This window comes from Phoxinus phoxinus (assembly GCF_949152265.1).
Source record: "Phoxinus phoxinus genome assembly, chromosome: 17".
Taxonomy (NCBI): Eukaryota; Metazoa; Chordata; class Actinopteri; order Cypriniformes; family Leuciscidae; genus Phoxinus; species Phoxinus phoxinus.
In genome coordinates, this window is record NC_136892.1 from 24,070,667 (window position 1) to 24,092,107 (window position 21,441).

The window sequence follows — 21,441 nt, forward strand, 5'->3', positions numbered from 1 at the left end:
TTCAGATTCAAAGAAACACTTCCCTCCCCCTGGGATTTATGTGAAGATCAAAGCGGACCCTCTTATGCATGAGTGGCCTTAAAAGTTCAGTTTGTGGTTTGGAATATGGATGATGATGATTCTATATATGGGATAAGTTTTTGCAGTTCAGTTGATTGCTTGATGAGAATAGGATTTCAACAAGGTAAGGTTTTATTTATCTTGTTTTATGGATGTGTAGACTTTTACTGGAAAACTTGACAAAATCATTTATTAGCTTATAACATATTTTGTCTTTGTTTTACAACGTTACACTATCTAAAACCTAAATAAAGCAGTAACAGTAATTTTTTTATTTTTTTGCAAGATTTTTTAAAGACTGCCGGTCTGCACTTTTTTTTTTTTTTAATTGTTGGTTATTTTCCCATCATGGATTCAGACAACTGAGCTCAACAACCTACTATTGCTATTCCAAACTACTCCACATGATGGCACCTGAAGCACTCTATTCTACACAATACCTTCCTGCACTTTGAAAAAAGTAATTATTTTTTTATTTATTTTAAAAGTTTTGAATCATCTACTAAATTAAGTATACAAACCGCAAATACAAACTGAACTGCTATTCGCTTGGTTTGTTCGTATCTTGTAGGCTAAATGATATTTGCACAGATATTAATATAAAGCGGGTAAAAATAACTAATTTAGCCTACTGTTAAAGTAAATGCAATGTTCACTGAATTCGAACAGTGAACCCGTTTACAAGGAAAAAAATTGTGTTTCTAATTAAATATTGCTTTGATGAGTTGCTTCTTGTAAGCTATTTTGATCTGAAGGTCTGTCTTAAGAAGCAGATAATTTCTTTCTTTCAATCACCTGTGCCAAGCTGCAACTATTCTCCTTGAGTTAAAAAAAAAAATAGACTTAACTTGCTACCTGTCTTCTTGATGAATAGCCTACCTGTAAATGATTAAAACTCATGAATTATTTATGTTGCAATAAATAGATAGTCTATTGTATACTGTCTTGTTACAAAATATTACAAAACTCGACATTATTCCAATATTTTTTCAACTCATTAGCCTACTTCATGTGACTTGATATCAATTTGTGATGTGTTTATTTTTGTCACTGTGACACCGCCGTGACAGCGCTTCCCTGACGTCAACACGGAGCCTGTGTGAAATGGTTGCGCGCATGCGCGACGCTGCAGACCTCGACTAAATTGAGGTCTTTGTTGAGATCAAAAAGACAAATCTTGCTCGAGCTTATCAGATATCTCAGGGATATTTTGTGAAACGACAACCGTGTTGTATACAATCGCGAGCTTGGTGCAATCCCGAACACGAACTCAAGGATGTTAGCATAGCTGACAACATCGGATGTAACGTACATAAACAAAAACATCGCTGCCGTTTTAAGGTGGTATTTTTTTTTAGCGCAGCTTGATTTTATTTATTTGTACACTTACGACAAGTGGTTTGCCGACATGGGGAACTGTCATAATTTTAAAGAGTAGATCTCCTCTTCACCTCCATGATATCATGAAAGAGGAGAGAGGTTTTTGTATGGAAAGGCTGCCGATGGCACGCAGAAGAGAGGTTCAACTTTCCAGCTGCCTCGTCCAGACAGAGGAGAAGAGGGACGCAGAAAGAGGATATTTGTGGGCCAGCTTTATTACACATAAATAGTCAGGCTGCAAAATTTGGGATCAGGTGGGAGATGGAGACTGTCGGGAAATTCGAGTTCAGCAGGAAGGACCTTATAGGACACGGTGCCTTCGCAGTGGTATTCAAAGGCAGGAATCGAGAGGTGAGAAAATTTGAAAATGTTTACCAAATAATTTCCATTTGCATACATTGGTGTCATTGTGTGTTGATAAGAATTAGTTTTTTGTTTACCTACTGGTTCCAGAACTGACATACCACCTTAAAGGCCTCGAGCACAACAGATGGAGGAGAGAATAAGAGATTAAATTCCCAGTATTATAAAATAGAGAGATGTGGAATGCTTTAATATCCCATTACATATCCAAGCTTTAAATGTGACATTTCCGTTTTTATAAATGACAATTATTCAGAAAGATTGAAACAAAGCATCTGGGCACTCAAGCTGACTGTAGACATGCACTGACATGTTACAATATAACACAATATACACTACAAGATGAATCTGTTTAACCACTTATATCATTGACATTTTCAGAAGCACGATTGGGAAGTTGCAGTCAAATGCATAAATAAGAAGAATTTGGCCAAATCTCAGACTCTTCTGGGGAAAGAGATCAAGATATTGAAGGTAGGCTATGTTTTGGTTGTTTTGGTCAGAACACAAAATCAAGCATTTGTGTGCAAATGAAATTTTCTTTGTTTTCTCTAGGAATTGAAACATGAGAACATTGTTGCATTGCACGACTTCCAGGTAGGATGATTTGTTCATGGAATTACACTGCAGATGTTTAGATTAACAGTTTTCGATTTAACCATCTAAAGAAATTGTTTTTTTTTAACTTTACTAGTTCAAATGGTATTATTTACAAATATTTTAATAGGCTAGTTATTATGGACTAAAAAGGGTTCAAATTTATGTTTTACCATCCCAGAGTGTGTAACATGACTTCCTTTGCATTGATTGGTCAAAAACAGTCACGTGTTCTTCTGTTGACATGACATGTGCACTTGTTTTTAAATGGCTCTGCTGCAGGGCATTGTGGGTATTGAAGTCTTAGAGAGACACACACACATACATTTTATATATCAGGAAGAGAAATAAAGTTATGTTTAGTCACTCGATTTGCCATTTAGTTGTTTTGCACTCAGTGAATGCTTTTCTTGCAATGGTGTGAGTGAAACCTGTGTAACTAGTGAAATGATTTCATTGAAGTCTTGACACATTTTTCAAACACCTAGGTTCTTGCTATTTGCTCTGCTCTTGGGTCATCATGAGGTTACTGTGGCAGGCGTGTGTAAGTTAAAGCCAGTAGGATTACAAAAAACATGCAAATTGTACCTCTATCCAAGTGTAAATGCTTTGATTTGTCTCCTTTAATGCAGTCTTTGTTACTGACTTTTGAACTAATAACCATAGTAATGTGTTTGGCTGGATAAATCCCCATGTTACTTAAAAATAGGATAATAAAGAATAATTTAAGTTTATTCGTTGATAATTTTTTTTTTAAATATATAGGCCTATTATTTATAAAAATTAAAATTTATAAAAGAAAATTATTACTTAGGCTTTTATTTAAAATTTGAATAAAATATATGTTGTTTTTGCAACTAATTTTTTTTTAGATATTATTATCTGCATCAGACATAAAAAATTTAGGCCTAAGTTAATTGCAAAAATAAACTGCTATGCTACCTCGTTAAGGTGTCAAATACCATTTTACCTTGATAGTCACTAAGCGACTGAAGAATTTCCATATCCATGCTTTTTTTGGTTATTATTTGGTTTGATGCTGCTTTTGTCTCCATTCATGTCCGTTTTTTTAACGAAGGCTCACACTCTGGTGTTGCTTTTAAGAGCTACAGCTCAAGTGTCTCAGCTTATTTCAGCCACATGCTTCTCTGATCTGATCTCTTCTCACATCTCCTGGAAAGTCACACCACTTTCTTCTGTGGGGTCGACTGTCTGTGAAGTGAATGCCATTAAAGTTTGAGTTGGTCTCCTTGCACGACCTGGAGGGAAAAGTCTGTGACCTGCTTGGCTCTTTGCCACACGTGACAAACTTGAGCTTGTTTGTGCTGGACGAACCTGGCAAGAGTTTATTTAGGTCATCTCTCCCTCGCAAACACAGAAACAAGCTACGGTTTAGCCAGAGTTTATTTTTAGTGCATCAGAGCCATTTGGTTTGTAATATCAAAGAGGAATACAACCAGTCTTTCTACAGTTAAAATGTGTGATGTAGGATCTTAATGGGTTTAGTAGTGGTGTAATGTAAATGTAATGGTTGCTATTTTAAACAGCAAACATTAGTTAAATTACAAATGTCCTCTCCAGAATCAGTTAACTAGAGTCCCTACTGCATCTGTGGTTAAATTCAACATTAGCAGATCTCACGGGCATGCTGTGTTCATAAGCAAAGCTCACTTTATCACCCACATGAACATCAGTCATTTAGGCACCAAGCAGTCTGTGAGTTATGTTGGGCTTGTTGGGTTTTCCCAGCTGAATCGCCAAGCTCGTTCAAGCGCTAGTTGTCATTAAACAGTGATGTTTGGCCTAGTTTCAGTCTGACTACACAGCCAACTGAGGTCTATCTTCAGTGGCAGAAAGTAAAACACGGGGAACGCTGAGTCAGCAGCATACGCCAGTCACGGATCAGCCGATCTGGCCGATTGTTTGCAGGCAGACACCAGAATGGGGGAGGTCATATGTTGCTAAGTGATAAGGTCAGTCTAAGTGGGCTACCCTGTATTTTTTCGAGAGGCCTCTGCCATGGGCTCAGGAAATAACAGGATTATGGTGCTGTAAAAGCTGACCTGATAGCACAAACAACCTGTCCTGTGGGACTGGTGGCAACTGTCTGGATAATTTCATATTTAGTGCTTTGACTATTTTGGAGAAGCCTATGTGACACGGTTGTAAGAAAATATCATGCATTTGTTTAGTTTAGTCTGTCCATATGTACTGAGGGCAGTTCTGTTTTAATAGCTAGTCTTAGTCTGTGTGTTTAAATGTTAAACGGTGTTCTAAAGCATATAGACTGGCATTGCTGCTTTGTTGTTGTCTGAATAAGAATTAAAAACATTATCTAAAACAACATTTTATCGGTGCATGCTAGGCTCATACTTAAAGGGATAATTCACCCAAAAAAATAAATTCTGTCATTTACTCTTTCAAAACCTATATGGCTGACTTTCTTCTGTGGAACATATAAGAGAGAAATAATGTGTTTTTGTTTGTCCATACAATGTAAGACGATTGTCACCTAAAATGTAGCCTAAAACTAAAATTATCCAAAATATTTTTTTTTTTGTGCGGCAGAAGAAAGAAAGTGCATGGCATAAATAAGGTATCAGTTGATATAGCCTAATATAAAATATGCTATGCATGTACGTATATAAAAATTACAACTTCAGTAATTTATAATATCGTGCATTCTCATTTCTTTTCTTTTTTTTACATTCAGATTGCATTTGCTGTCATCAAACGCTCAATCTAGTTAGCCTAATCTTTAAAAGCAGTAACAATTTAATAACACATCTTTGGTAAATCTCAGAAAGATGATTATTTAATATTCATACTGTACATTTTTATTGTGATGACTACATTCATTTGCAGCATTTAGAGCTATTCATTTTAGTTTTGTATTGCTTTGTTTTAATATTTTGTTTTCGATCTCAAATTTTAATACTGACTACTTTGGGGAATTATCATCTTATTGGTATCAGCCAGAGTTTTTATATTAGTTACCCTCCTCCACTCAACTCAATACTCAACAGTATTAAGCTTCGGCAGATAACTGGTGCTGTTCTATGGACGATATATTATTGGAGATGGGCTCTTTTGTCTTTAACCAGTAAGAACCCCCCTGGAACACCCTAGCAACCACACAGCATGGACTAAATCCACTCAGAAACCTGATCAGCTGCGTAGTAACACTTAGGTAATCACACAGCACCCTAGCATCGTTCGAAGCACCGCTCACATTTCACAGCATCAGCGCTATCAGTACTTTCTTGTGTCTGAGTGAGCTTCAATGGTGTGTGCTGTGGCTGCGTTGAATAGAAATCTGTCACACCATCACACGGTTGGCACAGTGTTAACAAAGCTTATGACCTTTGCCCTCACCCTGACCTGTATTAGCATGACCCAGTAGCAGAGAAAACATGCTCACGCCATATGTGGATTAGTGTTAGGCCACTGCATTTGTAAAACACACAATACCGGTTCCACTGTAAACATGTTCTCACACGTCTATTAAAAGCCTAAAAGTCGATATACAAACAATGTTATGCACAAATGTGGAATATATATATATTTTAAAGTACATTCATTTGCTGTCATGGCCACCTGTCTGTCCCAGTGTTGAATCTCATTACTCGTGTCTCTTTCTAGGAAACGGCAAGCTCTGTGTACCTAGTGATGGAGGTAAGTGGGCCTGTTTTCCCAGTGCCTTTTGTTGTTCATCTTGTCTGTCTTGTACCTGGTAATGCCTGTAATTTGCCATGCCCTGGGGCCACTGGAAAACAGCTGCAGTTGTTAATAACACAACACCTGTATATATATAAACCTGAATTCGTGGTGTTTTGTGGAACACAGTGAGGAATTGTAAAGTTTTTAAAATCACTATGAAATTCAACTTCCTGTAAAGGCCACGCTACTGACTCAGCTTTCAGAAAAGCTCCATGGAAAAGCAATGGGGCCACTGGGATACCCATCATTAGTGGACAAAGGGAAATAATGGCCCATCTTTTCTGAGTGGCTTGTTTTAATATGCATCTGAATCGTCTCTCCCCATGCAATGAACTAAGCCCCATTTAGATGCAGGTTTTGTTATGCAGCATTGTTGTGTGGTGCTGTTGTTCAAAGTAAAAAGATCAATGTTCTTTCTTTAACTGCAGTACTGCAATGGGGGAGACCTGGCTGACTACTTGCACTGTAAGTGGGACATTTCATTTATTATGCTTTGAACTCATGGGATTTTTTTGCTCACTGCACACCAGCCTTCTTGAGTAAATTGAGTGTTCATTCTTAAAGGGATAGTTCACCCCAAAATGTAAATTCTGTCATCATTTACTCAGTTCATGTCGTTGCAAACCCGTAGGACTTTCGTTCATCTTCGGAACACAAATTAAGATATTTTTGATGAATTCTGAGCGCTTTCTGTTCCTCTGTTGACAGCTACGCAACTTCCACTTTGATGCTTCAAAAAAAGACATTGTTAAATTAATCTATATTAATTGAGCGATTTAGTCCAAAATGTTCTGAAGAGACACAATCAGCTTTTATTCTTTTATTCACATATATAAACATTCATCAACACACATCAGTTGTGGTAAACGGAAGCTCAAGCATGTTCTCATGTTACGCAGCACAGTTGAGCTTCTTCAAGAACCAATGAGGTTTGTTCTCGCGCATCAAGCAGGTTCGGTTGAGCTTCTGTTTATGTTCGCTGATCAATGTTTAAATGTGAATTTAAACATTAAATTAAATCTGTTCATCATACAAAGCGATAGAGTCTCTTAAGAAAATGTGGACTAAACCACTCAATTCATTTGTATGAGTTTTACAATCTCTTTATAAATTTTTTGAAACATCAAAGTGGTAGTTGCGTAGTTGTCAACAGAGGGGCAGAAAGCTCTAAGATCTCTTCAAAAAGATCATAATTTGTGTTCCGAAGATGAATGAAAGTCTTACGGGTTTTGAACGACACGAGGGTGACAGAATTTAAAATTTTGGGTGAACTATCCCTTTAATACATAATTATTTGTTTTAAGATTGCAAACATGCTAAAAGAACATCTGCTTTTTTTTAGTAGAGGGGCAAGTCCTAGCTTTAAATGCTGGAATTATTTGCTTGCGTGATGAAACAAATTATATCAGTTAATTCATTTCAAAAGCATGCAAAGCGGAACTCAGGAAGTTAGGCCAGAAGGGTTTAGGGTGTGTGTTTGTGTATGAATGTTTTGTTTTGTTTAAAGCGGGTCTGAGGAAGCTGTAACTGTTAACTGCAGAGTGTGAGTATATTTTCAGAGGAAGTAGTTGCTCTGAAGATTCCAGACAGAACCATTTTTGTTCTTTTTGGAATCAGACAGAGGTTGAGAAGAAATATGTGAATCACTACAGCAAATTGCATTGCTTATATATGCAGTGTGTAGTAACTCGTTTGAATTTATAGACAACAGCTTTCCAGTGCTGTGTTCGTTGATATGCATTGCACAGTGCTGTGGAAGGATTGCATATTCTATTTGTATTCAATTTGCATGTAAAAATGTTTTTTTATGGACTCTATATAGTATGAAACAGGTGACATAAAATATAGATATTCGCCTTTTGATTGTACAGTATGCTTGTTTTGTATGTGTTCTTAAATGGTGATGTATTTTTGTCAATGAGATTTGCAATGTTTAATGCAAGGAATAAATTCATTAAAAATCTATTTAAATATAAATTTAGGGCTCAGTTGCATTTAACATTTTTTATAATTTAATACTTTTATTCTGCAAGAATGCATTAAATGCATAAACTGATCAAAAGTGACAGTAGATTAATTTATAATGATGCAAAAGATTTCTATATTTCAAATGAATTCTTTTATTTTGAACTTTCTATTAATGAAAGAATCCAGGAAAAAGGTTTCACAGTTGCCACAAAAAATGTTAAGCACCACAACTGTTGTCAAAATTGGTAATAATAAGAAATGGGCTATTTCTTGAGCAGCAATTCAGCATATTAGAATGATTTCTGAAGGACTTGGCGTAAAAAATTCAAAAAATATACATTTACATTTTACATAATTTTTTTTATGTAAAATTTTTATATAAATTTTACAATTTGAGCCTATATAAATGATAAATATAAACCTAACCATGTCCCTTTGAGGGCTCTGTAGAATGTGTTTTCCGTGCCTTTACGAATTCTGATTTAGGCTTCTAGCACCAGCAAACTCTTCGCAAATTGTATTGTATTGTCAATAGGAATCGCCCTAGCCCTAATGAACTCCTCTTTACTCTGATGCTCTTTCAGCTAAGGGCACTTTAAGTGAAGACACCATCCGAGTATTCCTGCAGCAGATCGCAGGGGCCATGAGGGTCCTTCAGGCCAAAGGGATCATCCACAGAGACCTGAAACCCCAGAACATCCTGTTGTCCCATCCTGCAGGCCGAAAGTCCCACTCCAACAACACCTGCATCAAGATAGGTGAGTGTGTGTGCGCGCCTGTTTTTATTATTTATACATTCTCAGCTTTCAGCATTAGAAACTCTAGATACCACATCCATATGCTTGAGGAGGTCTGATGTTTGCAGATTCAGCCTTGTTTTAACAGGTTGTGTTTTGCTTGAGGATTTCGATTAGTCTACAAACTCTTTTGCAAATTGAATTGCTTTAGCCCAGTGATAGAATTATGTTCAGTAATATGGAAATATGTTACTATAATAAATAAAAAAATATGCTGATTTCTAAAGCCACACTTCACAGCATGTTCTTTTATCTAAATCTGGGTTTGCCATTACTCAGTGTATTGCTTCACCAGCAGTTTCTAAGATCTTATTTTGGTCTCTTCAGCTGACTTTGGCTTTGCACGGTACCTCCAGAACAACATGATGGCCGCCACACTCTGTGGGTCCCCAATGTACATGGTATGAATTGTACATTTTCTTCATTTCAGACTTTGCACATATATGCGCATCACTGAGATTATAACTCTGAATTGCTGTTCACCAGGCACCTGAGGTTATCATGTCACAGAACTATGACGCCAAGGCTGACCTGTGGAGTATAGGGACCATTGTGTTTCAGTGCCTGACTGGAAAGGCTCCATTTCAGGTACTCAACATTCTGTGAGAAGATGCACTTTTGAGTTAACTGTTTAGTTGTCATTTTCAAGTTTGAGATAGGATGCATCCATGCCATGATTTGGAAAATTACTTTTAGTAAGCTTGTTTTGATTGTCTGTCCATCAGGCCAGCAGTCCACAGGACCTCCGCTTGTTTTATGAGAAAAATAAAAGTCTTAGCCCAAAGTGAGTGCATATCTTACTGAGTTTGATTGCCAGCGACACTTTTCAGATTAGTCTTGGAGTACATATTCTGCTAAACCTTAATGTGTAAAAGTCCATATCTTTCCGTCTTTCTCTACAGCATTCCCAGAGAAACTTCCAGCCATCTCAGACACCTGCTGCTTGGCCTCCTGCAAAGGAACCATAAGGACCGCATGGACTTCGGTCAGTGTCCTGAGTGCCTATGCCCACTAGTTTTGATCCACCGATGTTTGTTATTTATAAGATTAGCTTTGGCCATTGTTCTGTTATTCACCATGCAGTCTTTTTGAGGTGTTTGTGAAATATTTCTGTTTTTATAGATGAATTCTTCAGACACCCCTTCTTGAAGGCAAGCTCCTCTATGAAGAAGTGTGAGTTATTACACTGCCATTTCAAACAATGCCTTTAAATAATCAGTAAAAGGAGATGCTTAACCTTCAGAACATGTTTAGTGTCAAATTAAATATTATTATGTATAAAAGATTATTTTATAATATAATTTTTTTTCTTTTTTTTTTCTATCATGTTTGCATCCTTGGTACTAAACTTTGGTTTAAACCCCTGATTATTTTCAATAAATATTAAATAAGCATCAACATTAAATTCACCACATTTATCAAGTTAATAAATATAATAAATATATATTCATTATTTTTTAATAATAACTATGACATAATTAATTATAATAATTAAAACACCAGAATGGGTAACAGGGTAAATAGAGGGTAGCAAAACTGGGATCAAATGTTGGTTTGTAGATATTCATAAACATTTTTCCCACATAAAATAAAGAAAGTTGAGTATTTTTACTTGCATGGTTTAGTGACAAATACAGTCATGATTACAATTTGTGTAAAAATTTAGAAAGTGCAATAATATCATTACTTGTCTTTAGAAAGGGTCCAAATGATGTATGATGAAATACCAAATGTATTTATTTATTGGGTTACAGGGTTGCAAAATATGGGACAAAACTAGATATTTTGTTTTTGGTCAGTAAAAATAGTTAAATTGACCTTTTTATTACAATGATTTGCATGTTTTCTTTTTTTATATGAATTGTATGGGAACTTACATGAACCGAATTTATATGATTGTAATTGTCGGGTACGATTGAGAAGTGGACCACTTAAAGTCATCTGACTCTGTAGTGTGCTGTATTTATGGAAAGTACCATCCGTCTTTCAGGATATTAAGTGTCTGTGTGTATCTTCATAGCTGCTCCAGTGACCGTGACTTGCTTTCCCAACTCAGCCTCTGCAAGCTCATGCAGCAGTTCGTCTACTTCACACCTGGCCTCTCCTCCTGTAAGTGTGTGTGTGTGTGTGTGTGTGTGTGTGTGTGTGTGTGTGTGTGTGTGTGTGTGTGTGTGTGTGTGTGTGTGTGTGTGTGTGTGTGTGTGTGTGTGTGTGTGTGTGTGTGTGTGTGTGTGTGTGTGTGTGTGTCTGTGCACTGATAACTGTTGACGTGTCAGGAGTTTGTCACAGACATGAAGATAAATAAGCACAGCAAGCAGCTGCCTTGTTGAACAAAGACACACTTCTTAACATTTTATGGTGGCTTGTAACACTAATCCGTGATAGGAGCCACGTGTTAATCAGCTCTGTATTTTATGGGTTTCATGGTGTCAGAATGCTGTATAGAGGTCAGTGCTTAAAAAGTAAAAACAGTAATATTGTGAAATATTATTACAATTTGAAATAACTGTTTTTTTTTTTTTTATAATGTGATTTTTTTTCCTTAATATTTTTTTCAATTTTTTTTCTAGTATTCTTTGAATAGAAAGTTCATTTTGAATTTTAAAGACGAATAAAGAAAAGAAACAGAAAAAAACAAATAACACAGGAAAAAGGAACCTGAGTGGCACCACAAAACCCCCCCAAAAATCATTCCCTTAAGCCTAATTCCTAAGCCCTCTAACCTTGGGAGTGAGAAAGAGAGAATAAAAACACAGAAAAGAAGCACCAAAATACATGTGGATTGTAACATTTAGGATCTCTCTTATACTTTAAAAAGAAAGAATGTAACGTATTAGCAGAGCTGTTTATTACCAATTCAGGATACAAAGGATCTTTATGGTGTAACATTTGTTCTCATCCTCTTATATATTTTGTAGCAATCCCTTGCAGAGATCCAGCAGGTCCGTGCAAAGGCGTTAGCCTCCCCTACCCAGGATTCTCCAGGATACCTGCTGAAGGACTCAGAAGGTGGCGGAGGCGGCAGCAGTAGCAAGAACTCGTCATGTGACACTGATGATTTTGTCATGGTTCCAGCTCATTTCCCCAGTAAGCCTGCAAAACTTCTGCAAGAAAATTGTGTCTGTCCTGGTTAAGTGGGAATGCTGGGTATTTATCCTCTTTTTTTCCCCCTCTGTCTGTCTCTGTAGGTGAGCTTACCTGTGACATGCCGGCAGGAAAGGTTATCCAGGACAGTCTGATATATAGTGGGTAAGAGCTCAATTGAACTGTGATGCTCATGCAGCTGATGCAGGTTTGAATCCGGCTTGTAACGGCTTGTATAATCCTTCACAAATCATTATAATATGCTGATTTGGTGTTTAAGAATCATATTTTATTATTATCATCAGTGTTGAAAAAAAGTTGTGCTGCATTGTGATACTTTTTTCAGGATTCTTTAATTAATACAAAGTTTAAACTGCATTTATTTGAAATAGAAATCTTTTAAATGTCTTTACTGCCCTTTTTATCGTTTTAAATTGCATCCTTGTTTAATAAAATAGTTAATTTCCCCAAAAATTTAAATCTTACTGACACCCAACTTTTGAATGCTAGTGTAAAGTTAGTTGTACAGCTGGAATAATAAGATTTTCAGTTTGATACGCTTAAATGGTGTTAAATTCTTTCACTAATTAACCATATCTTCTAGAGTAATCGTCTGGAATGAATCTTCTCCTTACATTCTCCATCTCTGTCCTGCTTTAGGAGTTCTCTTCTGGCATCTGGAGGTCAGTGCAGTCAAGTTAAGACCCCTCCACGCTCTCCCTCCTACAGCAGCTCTCCAGGACCCAGCGGGTATGAACACAGCAGGATGAACACATAGAGCTTCAAAAAAGAAAAGAAAACTAGTGGGGTTGACTAGTCAAAATAATTATTTATATTTCTTTTATATATATTTCTTTTTTTTGTGGCGGTGCTTTATTTTTCCATTTAAATATTTAGTTTTTTTTAATTATACATTTTTACTATTTTAAATAGAAAATAAATGGTGCATAATTTGTTAAATTAAGTATAGTAAGAATTCTGAATATTTTTCTAGTCTCCTCATTGAAGCATAAAATATGGATTTTGTAAAAAAAAAAAAAAAAAATTGTTTAAAAAACTGAAGCATATCACAAGTTAAAACAACTTTTTTCAAGAAATAATTAATGCATTCACTAATTTATTAATTATATTGCTACTCTTAAAAAAAAGTCAAAAAGTATTGTGATTGTGTGTTAATGAGTTCAAAGGGAAATTATATGAATAACATTTTATATTAATCAGTGTGTTAAAATTATTAACATTTAGACAACCCACCTGTACATTTTTTTAAATATATAGTTTTACACATCCCTACACGCAAGTCGCATGAGTATAAACCATATGCCATTTTCAGGTTTGCACATTTCTCCATGTAGCAGCCAAGACTGATTTCCTCCTGCCTAGCTAAGGCTAATCTTTTCACTGTTTGATTTCTGGGTCATTGAAGATTGGGGCCTTTGCCACAAGGGAAATGAGTCCTAGATTGGCATGAAGATTGCATCTTTGATGGGCACAGATCGTCCTGTTCTCCTTCATTATTAAACGCAGCCCATGAAACCCACAGTCACACACAATAGGCGTAGGCCTTAGAACTCTCTTTTATCGATGGGAGCTGGAGGATATGCTGATGTCAGTGCTTTTATTTTTTTCCATGTTTTTCTCTCTCTCTCTCTCTCTCTCTCTCTCTCTCTCTCTCTCTCTCTCTCTCTCTCTGTGTTCAATCACTCAATTTCTCTGGCTCTCCCTCTTACGTTTTATTTCTGCCTCATTCTCAGCAAGCCGAGTGAGTTTTCTGGGAGTAACTATGGCAACTATGGGCAGTCTGTACCCATTCCAGTCCCCACTCAGATTCACAACTACCAGCGCATGGAGCAAAACCTCCAGTTCCCAGGTCAAGAGGGCTCTCCACGGTGAGTGAAATCATATCAAGTATTTGTCTATAAAATTTAAATTCATTCATTACTTACAATTATTTAAATGTATATTCCTGGAAATACTCCACTTTTTTGTATAATAACATGTTTAGAGGTAATTCATACAGAAAATGAAAGGTTAAAATGAATTTAAAGTTATTTCTTTCTTTCTTTCTTTCTTTCACAGATCTGCCACGGTCCAGCGATGCGGTAGCGGGAGCTTTCTGGCCTGTGGAAGGACAGGGCCTTCTCCTCCTCAGCCTGGTTCTGCTCTCACTTCTCGCAGGCTGTCCACAGGAGGCACGAAACCCTTCCAGCTCTCTCCACAGGGTGAGTTCCACTTTCTTTGGCCCAAAGCCTTAATCATGTCACTGTAGCTAAAGATGATTTAGCTGTGAACTGAACAAACCCTCTGGTTCACTCTCTCTCCCTCTCTGCTCTGCTTTTGTTTCAAAAGTGGGCACCATTCCTGAGTTGCCAGGCCAAATTTGCCCAGCGAGTACAGAAATGGTTCACAGGGGCTCTCGGGGTGGAGGTAAAATCAATTTTCCTCTGTTTGCACTCTTTTGTTTTTTAAAGAAACGTCAGTATTTCATAGCCCAGTTATTTTCCGTTTTATAAATGCTGCATGTCAAGAAAGTTGGAAAACAATTGCTTTCTCGGCTTCCCGGCTGTTTAGAAACCAAGGCTCGGCCACAACAGCAGGGTCTAGGCACGCGGCTCAACAGCGCCCCCTGTTTGCTGGAGGCGACTGGTGGGTGCAGGCAGAAGATCAGGAAGCAGCATTCAGATCCAGTGGTAGTTCCTCAGGGAAACATGATGCCCTTTAGGACCCTGCACTCCTCGCCCAGGCTCAGTGAACTTATGCAACGCAACCCCCTTCCAACCATCCTGGGTTCTCCTTCCAGAGTAAGATCCTTATTTCTGTTTGTGTGGCTCCCAGTTTTACACTCCTGTCCAAAAGTGTGAGATTGGTTTGAATGTTTTTTTTTATGTTTTGAAATAAGTTTCTTATGTACAGAGGCCATATAGGTACATGGTGAAGGAAAAAATATGAGATGGAGGAACAATTATTTGTCGATATTTTTGCCTTCTCTTTCAAATGTTTTCATTACCCCGAGAAACTTTGCGTTCCCTCGCAAAAACTTTTGTGTTTTTCCACCACCATGTCCCTTTAGGGGCTCTGTACTTATGCTCACCAAGGATGCATGTATTTGATCAAAATACAGTAAAAACAGCAATATTGTAAAATATTATTAAAATTTTAAATAACTGTTATCTGTTTAAATATATTTGAAAATGTAATTTATTCCTGTGATGGCAAAGCTGAATTTTCAGCATCATTACTCCAGTCTTCAGTGTCACATGATCCTTCAGAAACCATTCTAATATGCTGATTTGGAGCTCATATTTCTTATTATCAATGTTGAAAACAGTTATGCTGCTTAATATTTTGTTCCAGAATTTTTTTTGATGAAATAGAAAGTTCAAAAGGACAGCATGTATTTGAAATTGAAATCTATTTCTTTTTTATTTTGATTAAAAAAAAAAAATTTCCTTGCTGAATAAAAGTACTTATTTCTTAAAACAAACAAAAAAATCTTCCTGACCCCAAACTTTTGAACTGTGGTGCATGTATGTACTGTGTAATAAATGCAAACAAATAATGTAAAAATGTCCTTTTTCCTTTCCAGGCCATGCCCCCATTTGAGTTTCCCAAGCCCCCGAGTTCCCCAAACATGGTCACGTTTCTTACCCAGCAGGGCCTCAGACCAGCTCAGGGAGAGGCTAGTTTTTCACCTATCTACCAGCCTGAGGAGAGAAAAGGCTTTGGGAGGTAAGAGAAGACGAGTTGGGTAGATTTTAGCTCCATTCCAAATCCTAATAAGCGGCCTCACTGTCTACATAAGCAACATTGTAAACAAATAATAAACTCTTAAGTTACTCAGACACTCTTCAAAAAGCTAGGCAGGCACCTCTCCTTGTTTTGGAACAGAGCTATTATTCAGGTTGGAAACCTGGACTCAAGCTGTAATTGACCAACAAAGCCCCTGTCCTTCTACCATTCCTTACTGCTTTATTTTTCCTCTTATTTTGCTTTTTTATCATCTCTACTTCTCGGGACAGGTCTCAGAGTGCTGGTCGCTTATCTGATGTGCTGCTTATGGCGGCATTTGGGGGTCAGCGAGGAGAAAGAAGCAGCATGGAGAATCTCTATTCTGTCAAAGGCATAGACATCACAGGTGAGCTCACTGACACATTTACAATGGTCACCCCAAATTAACTATCTAACTAACTCATTTTTTTGTTGTTGCATTATATGTACATGGGATGAATTACATTTTAAAATATATTAAAATAAAAACATATTTTAAATGTAAATTTTCCTGTGATGGTAAAGCTAAATTTTCAGCATTATTACTCCAGTCTTCAGTGTCACATGATTCTTCAGAAATCATACTAATAAAATCTAATGACAAAAATCTAAACATGGTATTGTTAATCTGTAAAGTGATTTCTGTCTTTGAAAGGGAACATTAGTATGTAATTGGTCTTCATCTTGTAATAAAATGTTATTTTAAATGTCCAGTTATATGCAGTCTTTATTTAACACACTGTTGTTTATCTGCTCACAGCGCCACCTGGTGGTGGAGGCATCGTGGTAGGCTCAGGTAGCCCTGCTCGAGTAGTGTTCACTGTGGGTTCTCCGCCAAGTGGGGGAACACCTCCTCAGAGTTCTCGCTCAAGGAAGTTCTCCGGTAAGTTTGTTTTCTTTATGATTTGTCTAAATTTAAAATGGATCCTTCATGGTAGCACTGACCTAAGTGTCTCACAGCAGGCTCATCAAGCTCCATTAGTCCGGTAGGGTCCCTCACCAGCCGCTACCAGCAAACAGGCCTTCTCATGGACGGCTACGAAGGGCCCTCCAGTCCCCGCTACGGTTTCTCTGACCCCATCTCAGCCAACCTAGAAGGAGCTGTGACTTTTGAAGCCCCTGAACTACCAGAGGAGACCCTAATGGAGGTAAGCACAAAATTGACTGCATTTTGTTTTGATAGTCAGGCTAACTAGTTTAAGTTTGAGTCTAACGCCACACTTCTCTCTCCACTGCAGCAGGAACACACAGAGACTTTGCACAGGCTCCGTTTCATGCTGGACTTTGCTCGATGTATGGTGGATGTGGCAGAAGCCCGGGGTGATGAGGCTCCCCAGGCCGACCCCTCTTCCACCAGCCTGCTCCAGCAACAAAGCCTGGTGGCCGACCAGATCAGCTCTTTGAGCCGAGAGTGGAGGTGAGAAGATGTACACCATGGCTAGTCTCTCACAACTATGAATCTTTCTAGTAATGATCACAATCGCATTTGTTCTATACGTAATAAAATAGCTATTAAAAGCGTAGAGTGGTGTTAAAAATGTGTATATTTGTGTCGTGTCAGTTATGCTGAACAGTTGGTGCTTTACATGAAGACTGCAGAGCTTCTGTCATCTTCAATAAACACAGCCATGGAAGGAATCAAGCAGGGAAAACTCTACCCCTCTACCACTGTCAAACAAGGTCAGCAGTTTAGACACACTTTCTTCTCACCACCATCATAGTATGCACAACAGTGGCCATCCACTTTTTAAGCTTTTTTTTAGTTTCTATTCATTTTCTCAGTAGGCATTAAAAATGAATTGACTATGTTTACATGCACCCTCATAATGTAAATCTAATGAGATTGAGGCAATATTGATTAAATAAAACTGATAATTATAAGTCAATGAATAGAATTACAATATAATATATTTACAATGTGTGACATTTATTTATTGAAATTGTGAGAATTTCAAACCTCCAGTTTGGAAAACCCTGGTGTATGGAGACTGACTCATTCGCAATTCTTTATGGGACTAAGATACATTGTCAAATACTTGAGACTGTAGTTCTAATATCAAAGTAGACATTAATATTATATTATTATTAATAATTATAATATTATTATGATTGTCCATGCAGTGGAACTGAAGGTGTTTACACATTGATGTTTTTCAGTGGTTAGGAGGTTGAATGACCTGTATAAGTCCAGTGTGATGTCCTGCCGCTCTCTGAGCGCTCAGCTGGAGCGATTCTTCTCCCGTAAACACAAACTCATGGACCACATCAACAGCATCACCGCAGAGAGGCTCCTCTTCAGCCACACCGTACAGATGGTAAGATAGGTTCCAAAGGGTGACTTTCACAGCCATGCCATAGAAGAACCACGTGCTCCCCACGATTCTTCGAAAAAGGCTGATTTATCCAGTAATTAAAACAAGTGAAGTCTTTGAATAAGTCATTGAATCATTCATTCAAACCGATTAAAAATGGACTCCAGCAATTAACATTGTGTCAGAACCTCTAGTAAATGACATGTTATCTATTCAAAATCTTGGGAGAATCGTAATCTCTGTTTGAAACGCATAGACCTTGATTCTCAATTGATCCAGAATCGTGCAGCTCTAATGCTGAGCTGCTCAGTATTTATCGCCTTGTATAACACAGTTTATTTTTTAGATTTGTTCTATGCTGTCAGCCTTTTACTATTTCTAATGCCTTGTGAATTTTAGCTTATAGCTTCTGTTATTTAAGAAGTTGTCTGGTGTTACAGGTGCAGGCGGCTGCTCTGGATGAGATGTTTCATCAGGGGGAAGCATCAATTCAACGCTACTATAAGGCTTTGCTGCTCATGGAGGGTCTGTCTCTCCTCCTCACAGAACAGACTGACATCCTCAGCGTTAGCAAGTGTGAGTAAAACTACAGACAGACTTGTGTATTAACATCAGGATATCTTAATAAGATCATTTGCGTAACCAGTGTGATGTTTCCCTACAGGTAAGCAATGCATTGAACGCCGTCTCACCGCCTTGCAGTCGGGTCTCTGTGTGTAAAGTCTCTCCAGCACGCTGCTGTTACACCGTCAAGATTACCGTTGCCTCCCTGAGCACCTCTCGAAGTGCTGTGCGGGAGGGAATGGCCCTCTGATTGGACCAAGTTAATCTGATTGACAGCTGATGTCATAATGGTGGAAAAATACACAAATGTTGCTACTTTACATCAGTACAGACACGGAAGGACACCAAAAAAACATGTCTGTAGTCAAGATGAAACTTGTTTCCACAACGGGTTTAAAGTGAAGAACAAGATGTTTCTTAGTGCAACTTGTTGGCTCAAATGTCCATGTTATCAATGGGTTGTGCAATCTGAAATTTTTTTTAGACAAGGTTTACCCACCCCAGAACATCAGTTTCTTACATTTTCCTTTGTATTTAGTTTTCTGCTCATTCACCACGCTAACTAGCGGAGACGTTATTAAAAAAACACGTTTAAGATGATTATTAGCGATTTATTACTGCATTTAGGCGTGATTTGTGTGATTGAAGGTGAAGTCATTTCGGTTGGTTGGTTGCTTGAATTCCAAGTCTCCAGTTAGAAGTTGTTCGAATCGCTAGATAAATGTTTCAGACCAGCAAAATGGTGATTTTTGTGCACCATGTGAATGTTATAAGAGACCCAAATTCTCCTTCACAGGGGAGATGAATCAGAAATTCAATGACCAAGGTACAAGCCATGCATAAAACAAATTATTTTTGATTCCATCATTTCACAGAAGGAAACTGTAAAAAGCCAGCAAAATCGTTTGTAGCACTTTAGTGAATGTTTACCAAGTAAGAGCATGTCAAACCCTGTTTTCATCCTTTAAATGTCTTAGAAATGAATATTGTATGCGTTGTTTGGACATCTCTTATGACCTGTTCAGTTTCTTCTTTTTTTTTAAATGGCTAATATTGTGTTTTTATTTTGTGTTTGGCAATCATTTGTCTGAATGTAGTTCGGCTTTTTAAGTTAATGTTGCATTAGGGCTTAAAACCGAGAGCAACGCAAAGTTCCTGCGCCATCACAGGGGATTTTAAGTGTTATTTAGTCAGAAATATTATGCCAAAAAAAATCGTTATAGTTTAGATAATGGCGGTATTAACATTGGCACGCTCAATATTAGGTTGGCATCAGAATTTGTAAGCAACTCTTGATTATACCTCTTATTGGAATTATATGTGTGCCCTGTGATCCTGTTCTAGCCTTTAATGCCCATTTTAGTGTTTTTTCTGAGGACAGAATGTACTTCCTTTGGGTTGTGCATGCATAGATATTCCTGTTGTTGATGTGAGCTGTGTATAATCTGACAAAGGACAGGTCTTAAGATAGTAGTCTATTCTAGCTTGCTGCACTGTTTGAGGGCTCTTTAGCTAGGTAAGCAGAAGACATTCAAAAACGAGCGGACCATTGGGTGTGAACACCACATTTTTTCACATTAGTTATATAGTCAGTTCTTTTTAGTCTTTTTTTTTTTTTTTCAATTGTGCTGTATATGAACAGTGTGTTTGTGTTGAAAATATTTAAAACATTTTTAAAATGTGCCTTTAAAAAAAAAAAGCAAAAACTGAAACACTGAAAAAATATTTTGCTCTGTTAGATTTCTTTTCTTTAATTTTGTACATTGTCAGTATGGAGTGTGTAGTGTTTTGATTCTTGGACTGGGTTATGATGCTGTGGGAAGGATTTAGTTTTGCTTCACTTTTATGTGTGTGTGAATGTATTTGTGTTTAAATGTCGTACATACTAGTTTGAAAAGACTGAATGCGTCGTCATGATAGTGAGACATAAGCTATTGTTTCTGTTTCCGGTTCCAGAGGCCAGTTGCCATCACAGTAACATGTTTTTTTTCTCCATTCTTTAATAAATACCACTTAAATTGCAATTTTTACAGCTTTGTTAAAAGACAAATATCTTTTTTATTTTCTCTGTCTGAACAATTTGAGAATTATGCTGCATTAAGGTGTTTTCACCATGCAGTGTATTCGTGGTGTGCTTTTAAAACAGCATAAAATAAAAAACACGTGTAATCCATCAAATGTTAATCGCCGCCTACATGGACATTGGATGTGTCGTGACATTTTAAATCACTATGTACAGCATGAAGTGTTTGTTTCTGGGAGGTCATCTCTGATTTAAGAGTCGCTTTGTCATTGAACTGCACACACTAAAACTTGCAATATGTGAGCTCACCAGTTCTGCATCACTACACTGTTGTCTTCTCCGGTAATTAATAACGTACATCTGTTTTACCTTGGTCTCTCAGTATCATGTGTAAATATGGATTGTAAATTATCGCTTTAAACTTGTACATTTAGCAATCGCATGGAGATTTGCTTTCCGTCACCCTCTCCCCACCAAAGATATGAACGTTCCCAATTGTGACTGTTGATAAACATTTACAGTTGTTTGTTCTGTAAAAAGACCTGTACACACTCTTTCATGTCAAATGTAAGATGTAACTCTTTGCTTTAAACAGTACAGCACCAATAAAAGAGGAAAACTGAAATAAATATTGCCTTTGTTGGTTGTTGAACTGAGAACGGTCCTATTTTTTCCCAGGGAGGGGTTTTGGGAGTGTTGAATGTTTTCTGTGATCTGCAGTCTGATAAATATTTGAATTAATTTGTAAATTATATAATAATTAAAAATGTATGTATTTAAGAATTTTACAATTATATTTTAATTT

General features: G+C 37.2%; 1 protein-coding gene across 2 annotated transcripts; it reads left to right on the forward strand.

Annotated features, from left to right (window-relative positions):
• Positions 1 to 1,128: 1,128 nt before the first annotated feature.
• On the forward strand, positions 1,129 to 21,290 carry ulk1b (unc-51 like autophagy activating kinase 1). Of its 2 annotated transcripts, none has more exons than XM_079586975.1 (28): positions 1,129 to 1,791; positions 2,185 to 2,277; positions 2,359 to 2,400; positions 6,043 to 6,075; positions 6,549 to 6,585; positions 8,673 to 8,846; positions 9,213 to 9,286; positions 9,372 to 9,473; positions 9,611 to 9,669; positions 9,788 to 9,870; positions 10,008 to 10,058; positions 10,906 to 10,994; positions 11,804 to 11,972; positions 12,074 to 12,134; positions 12,630 to 12,719; positions 13,724 to 13,858; positions 14,049 to 14,191; positions 14,319 to 14,396; positions 14,541 to 14,770; positions 15,556 to 15,698; positions 15,989 to 16,104; positions 16,498 to 16,620; positions 16,698 to 16,885; positions 16,976 to 17,154; positions 17,299 to 17,417; positions 17,895 to 18,052; positions 18,490 to 18,625; positions 18,714 to 21,290. In XM_079586975.1, exons 1-28 carry the CDS (start codon positions 1,702 to 1,704, stop codon positions 18,767 to 18,769), a joined length of 3,051 nt encoding a protein of 1,016 aa, XP_079443101.1. In that variant the 5' UTR covers positions 1,129 to 1,701; the 3' UTR covers positions 18,770 to 21,290. The 2 variants fall into 2 exon arrangements, with proteins under 2 accessions (XP_079443101.1, XP_079443102.1); XM_079586976.1 differs by having other exon boundaries at positions 16,701 to 16,885.
• Positions 21,291 to 21,441: the final 151 nt, after the last annotated feature.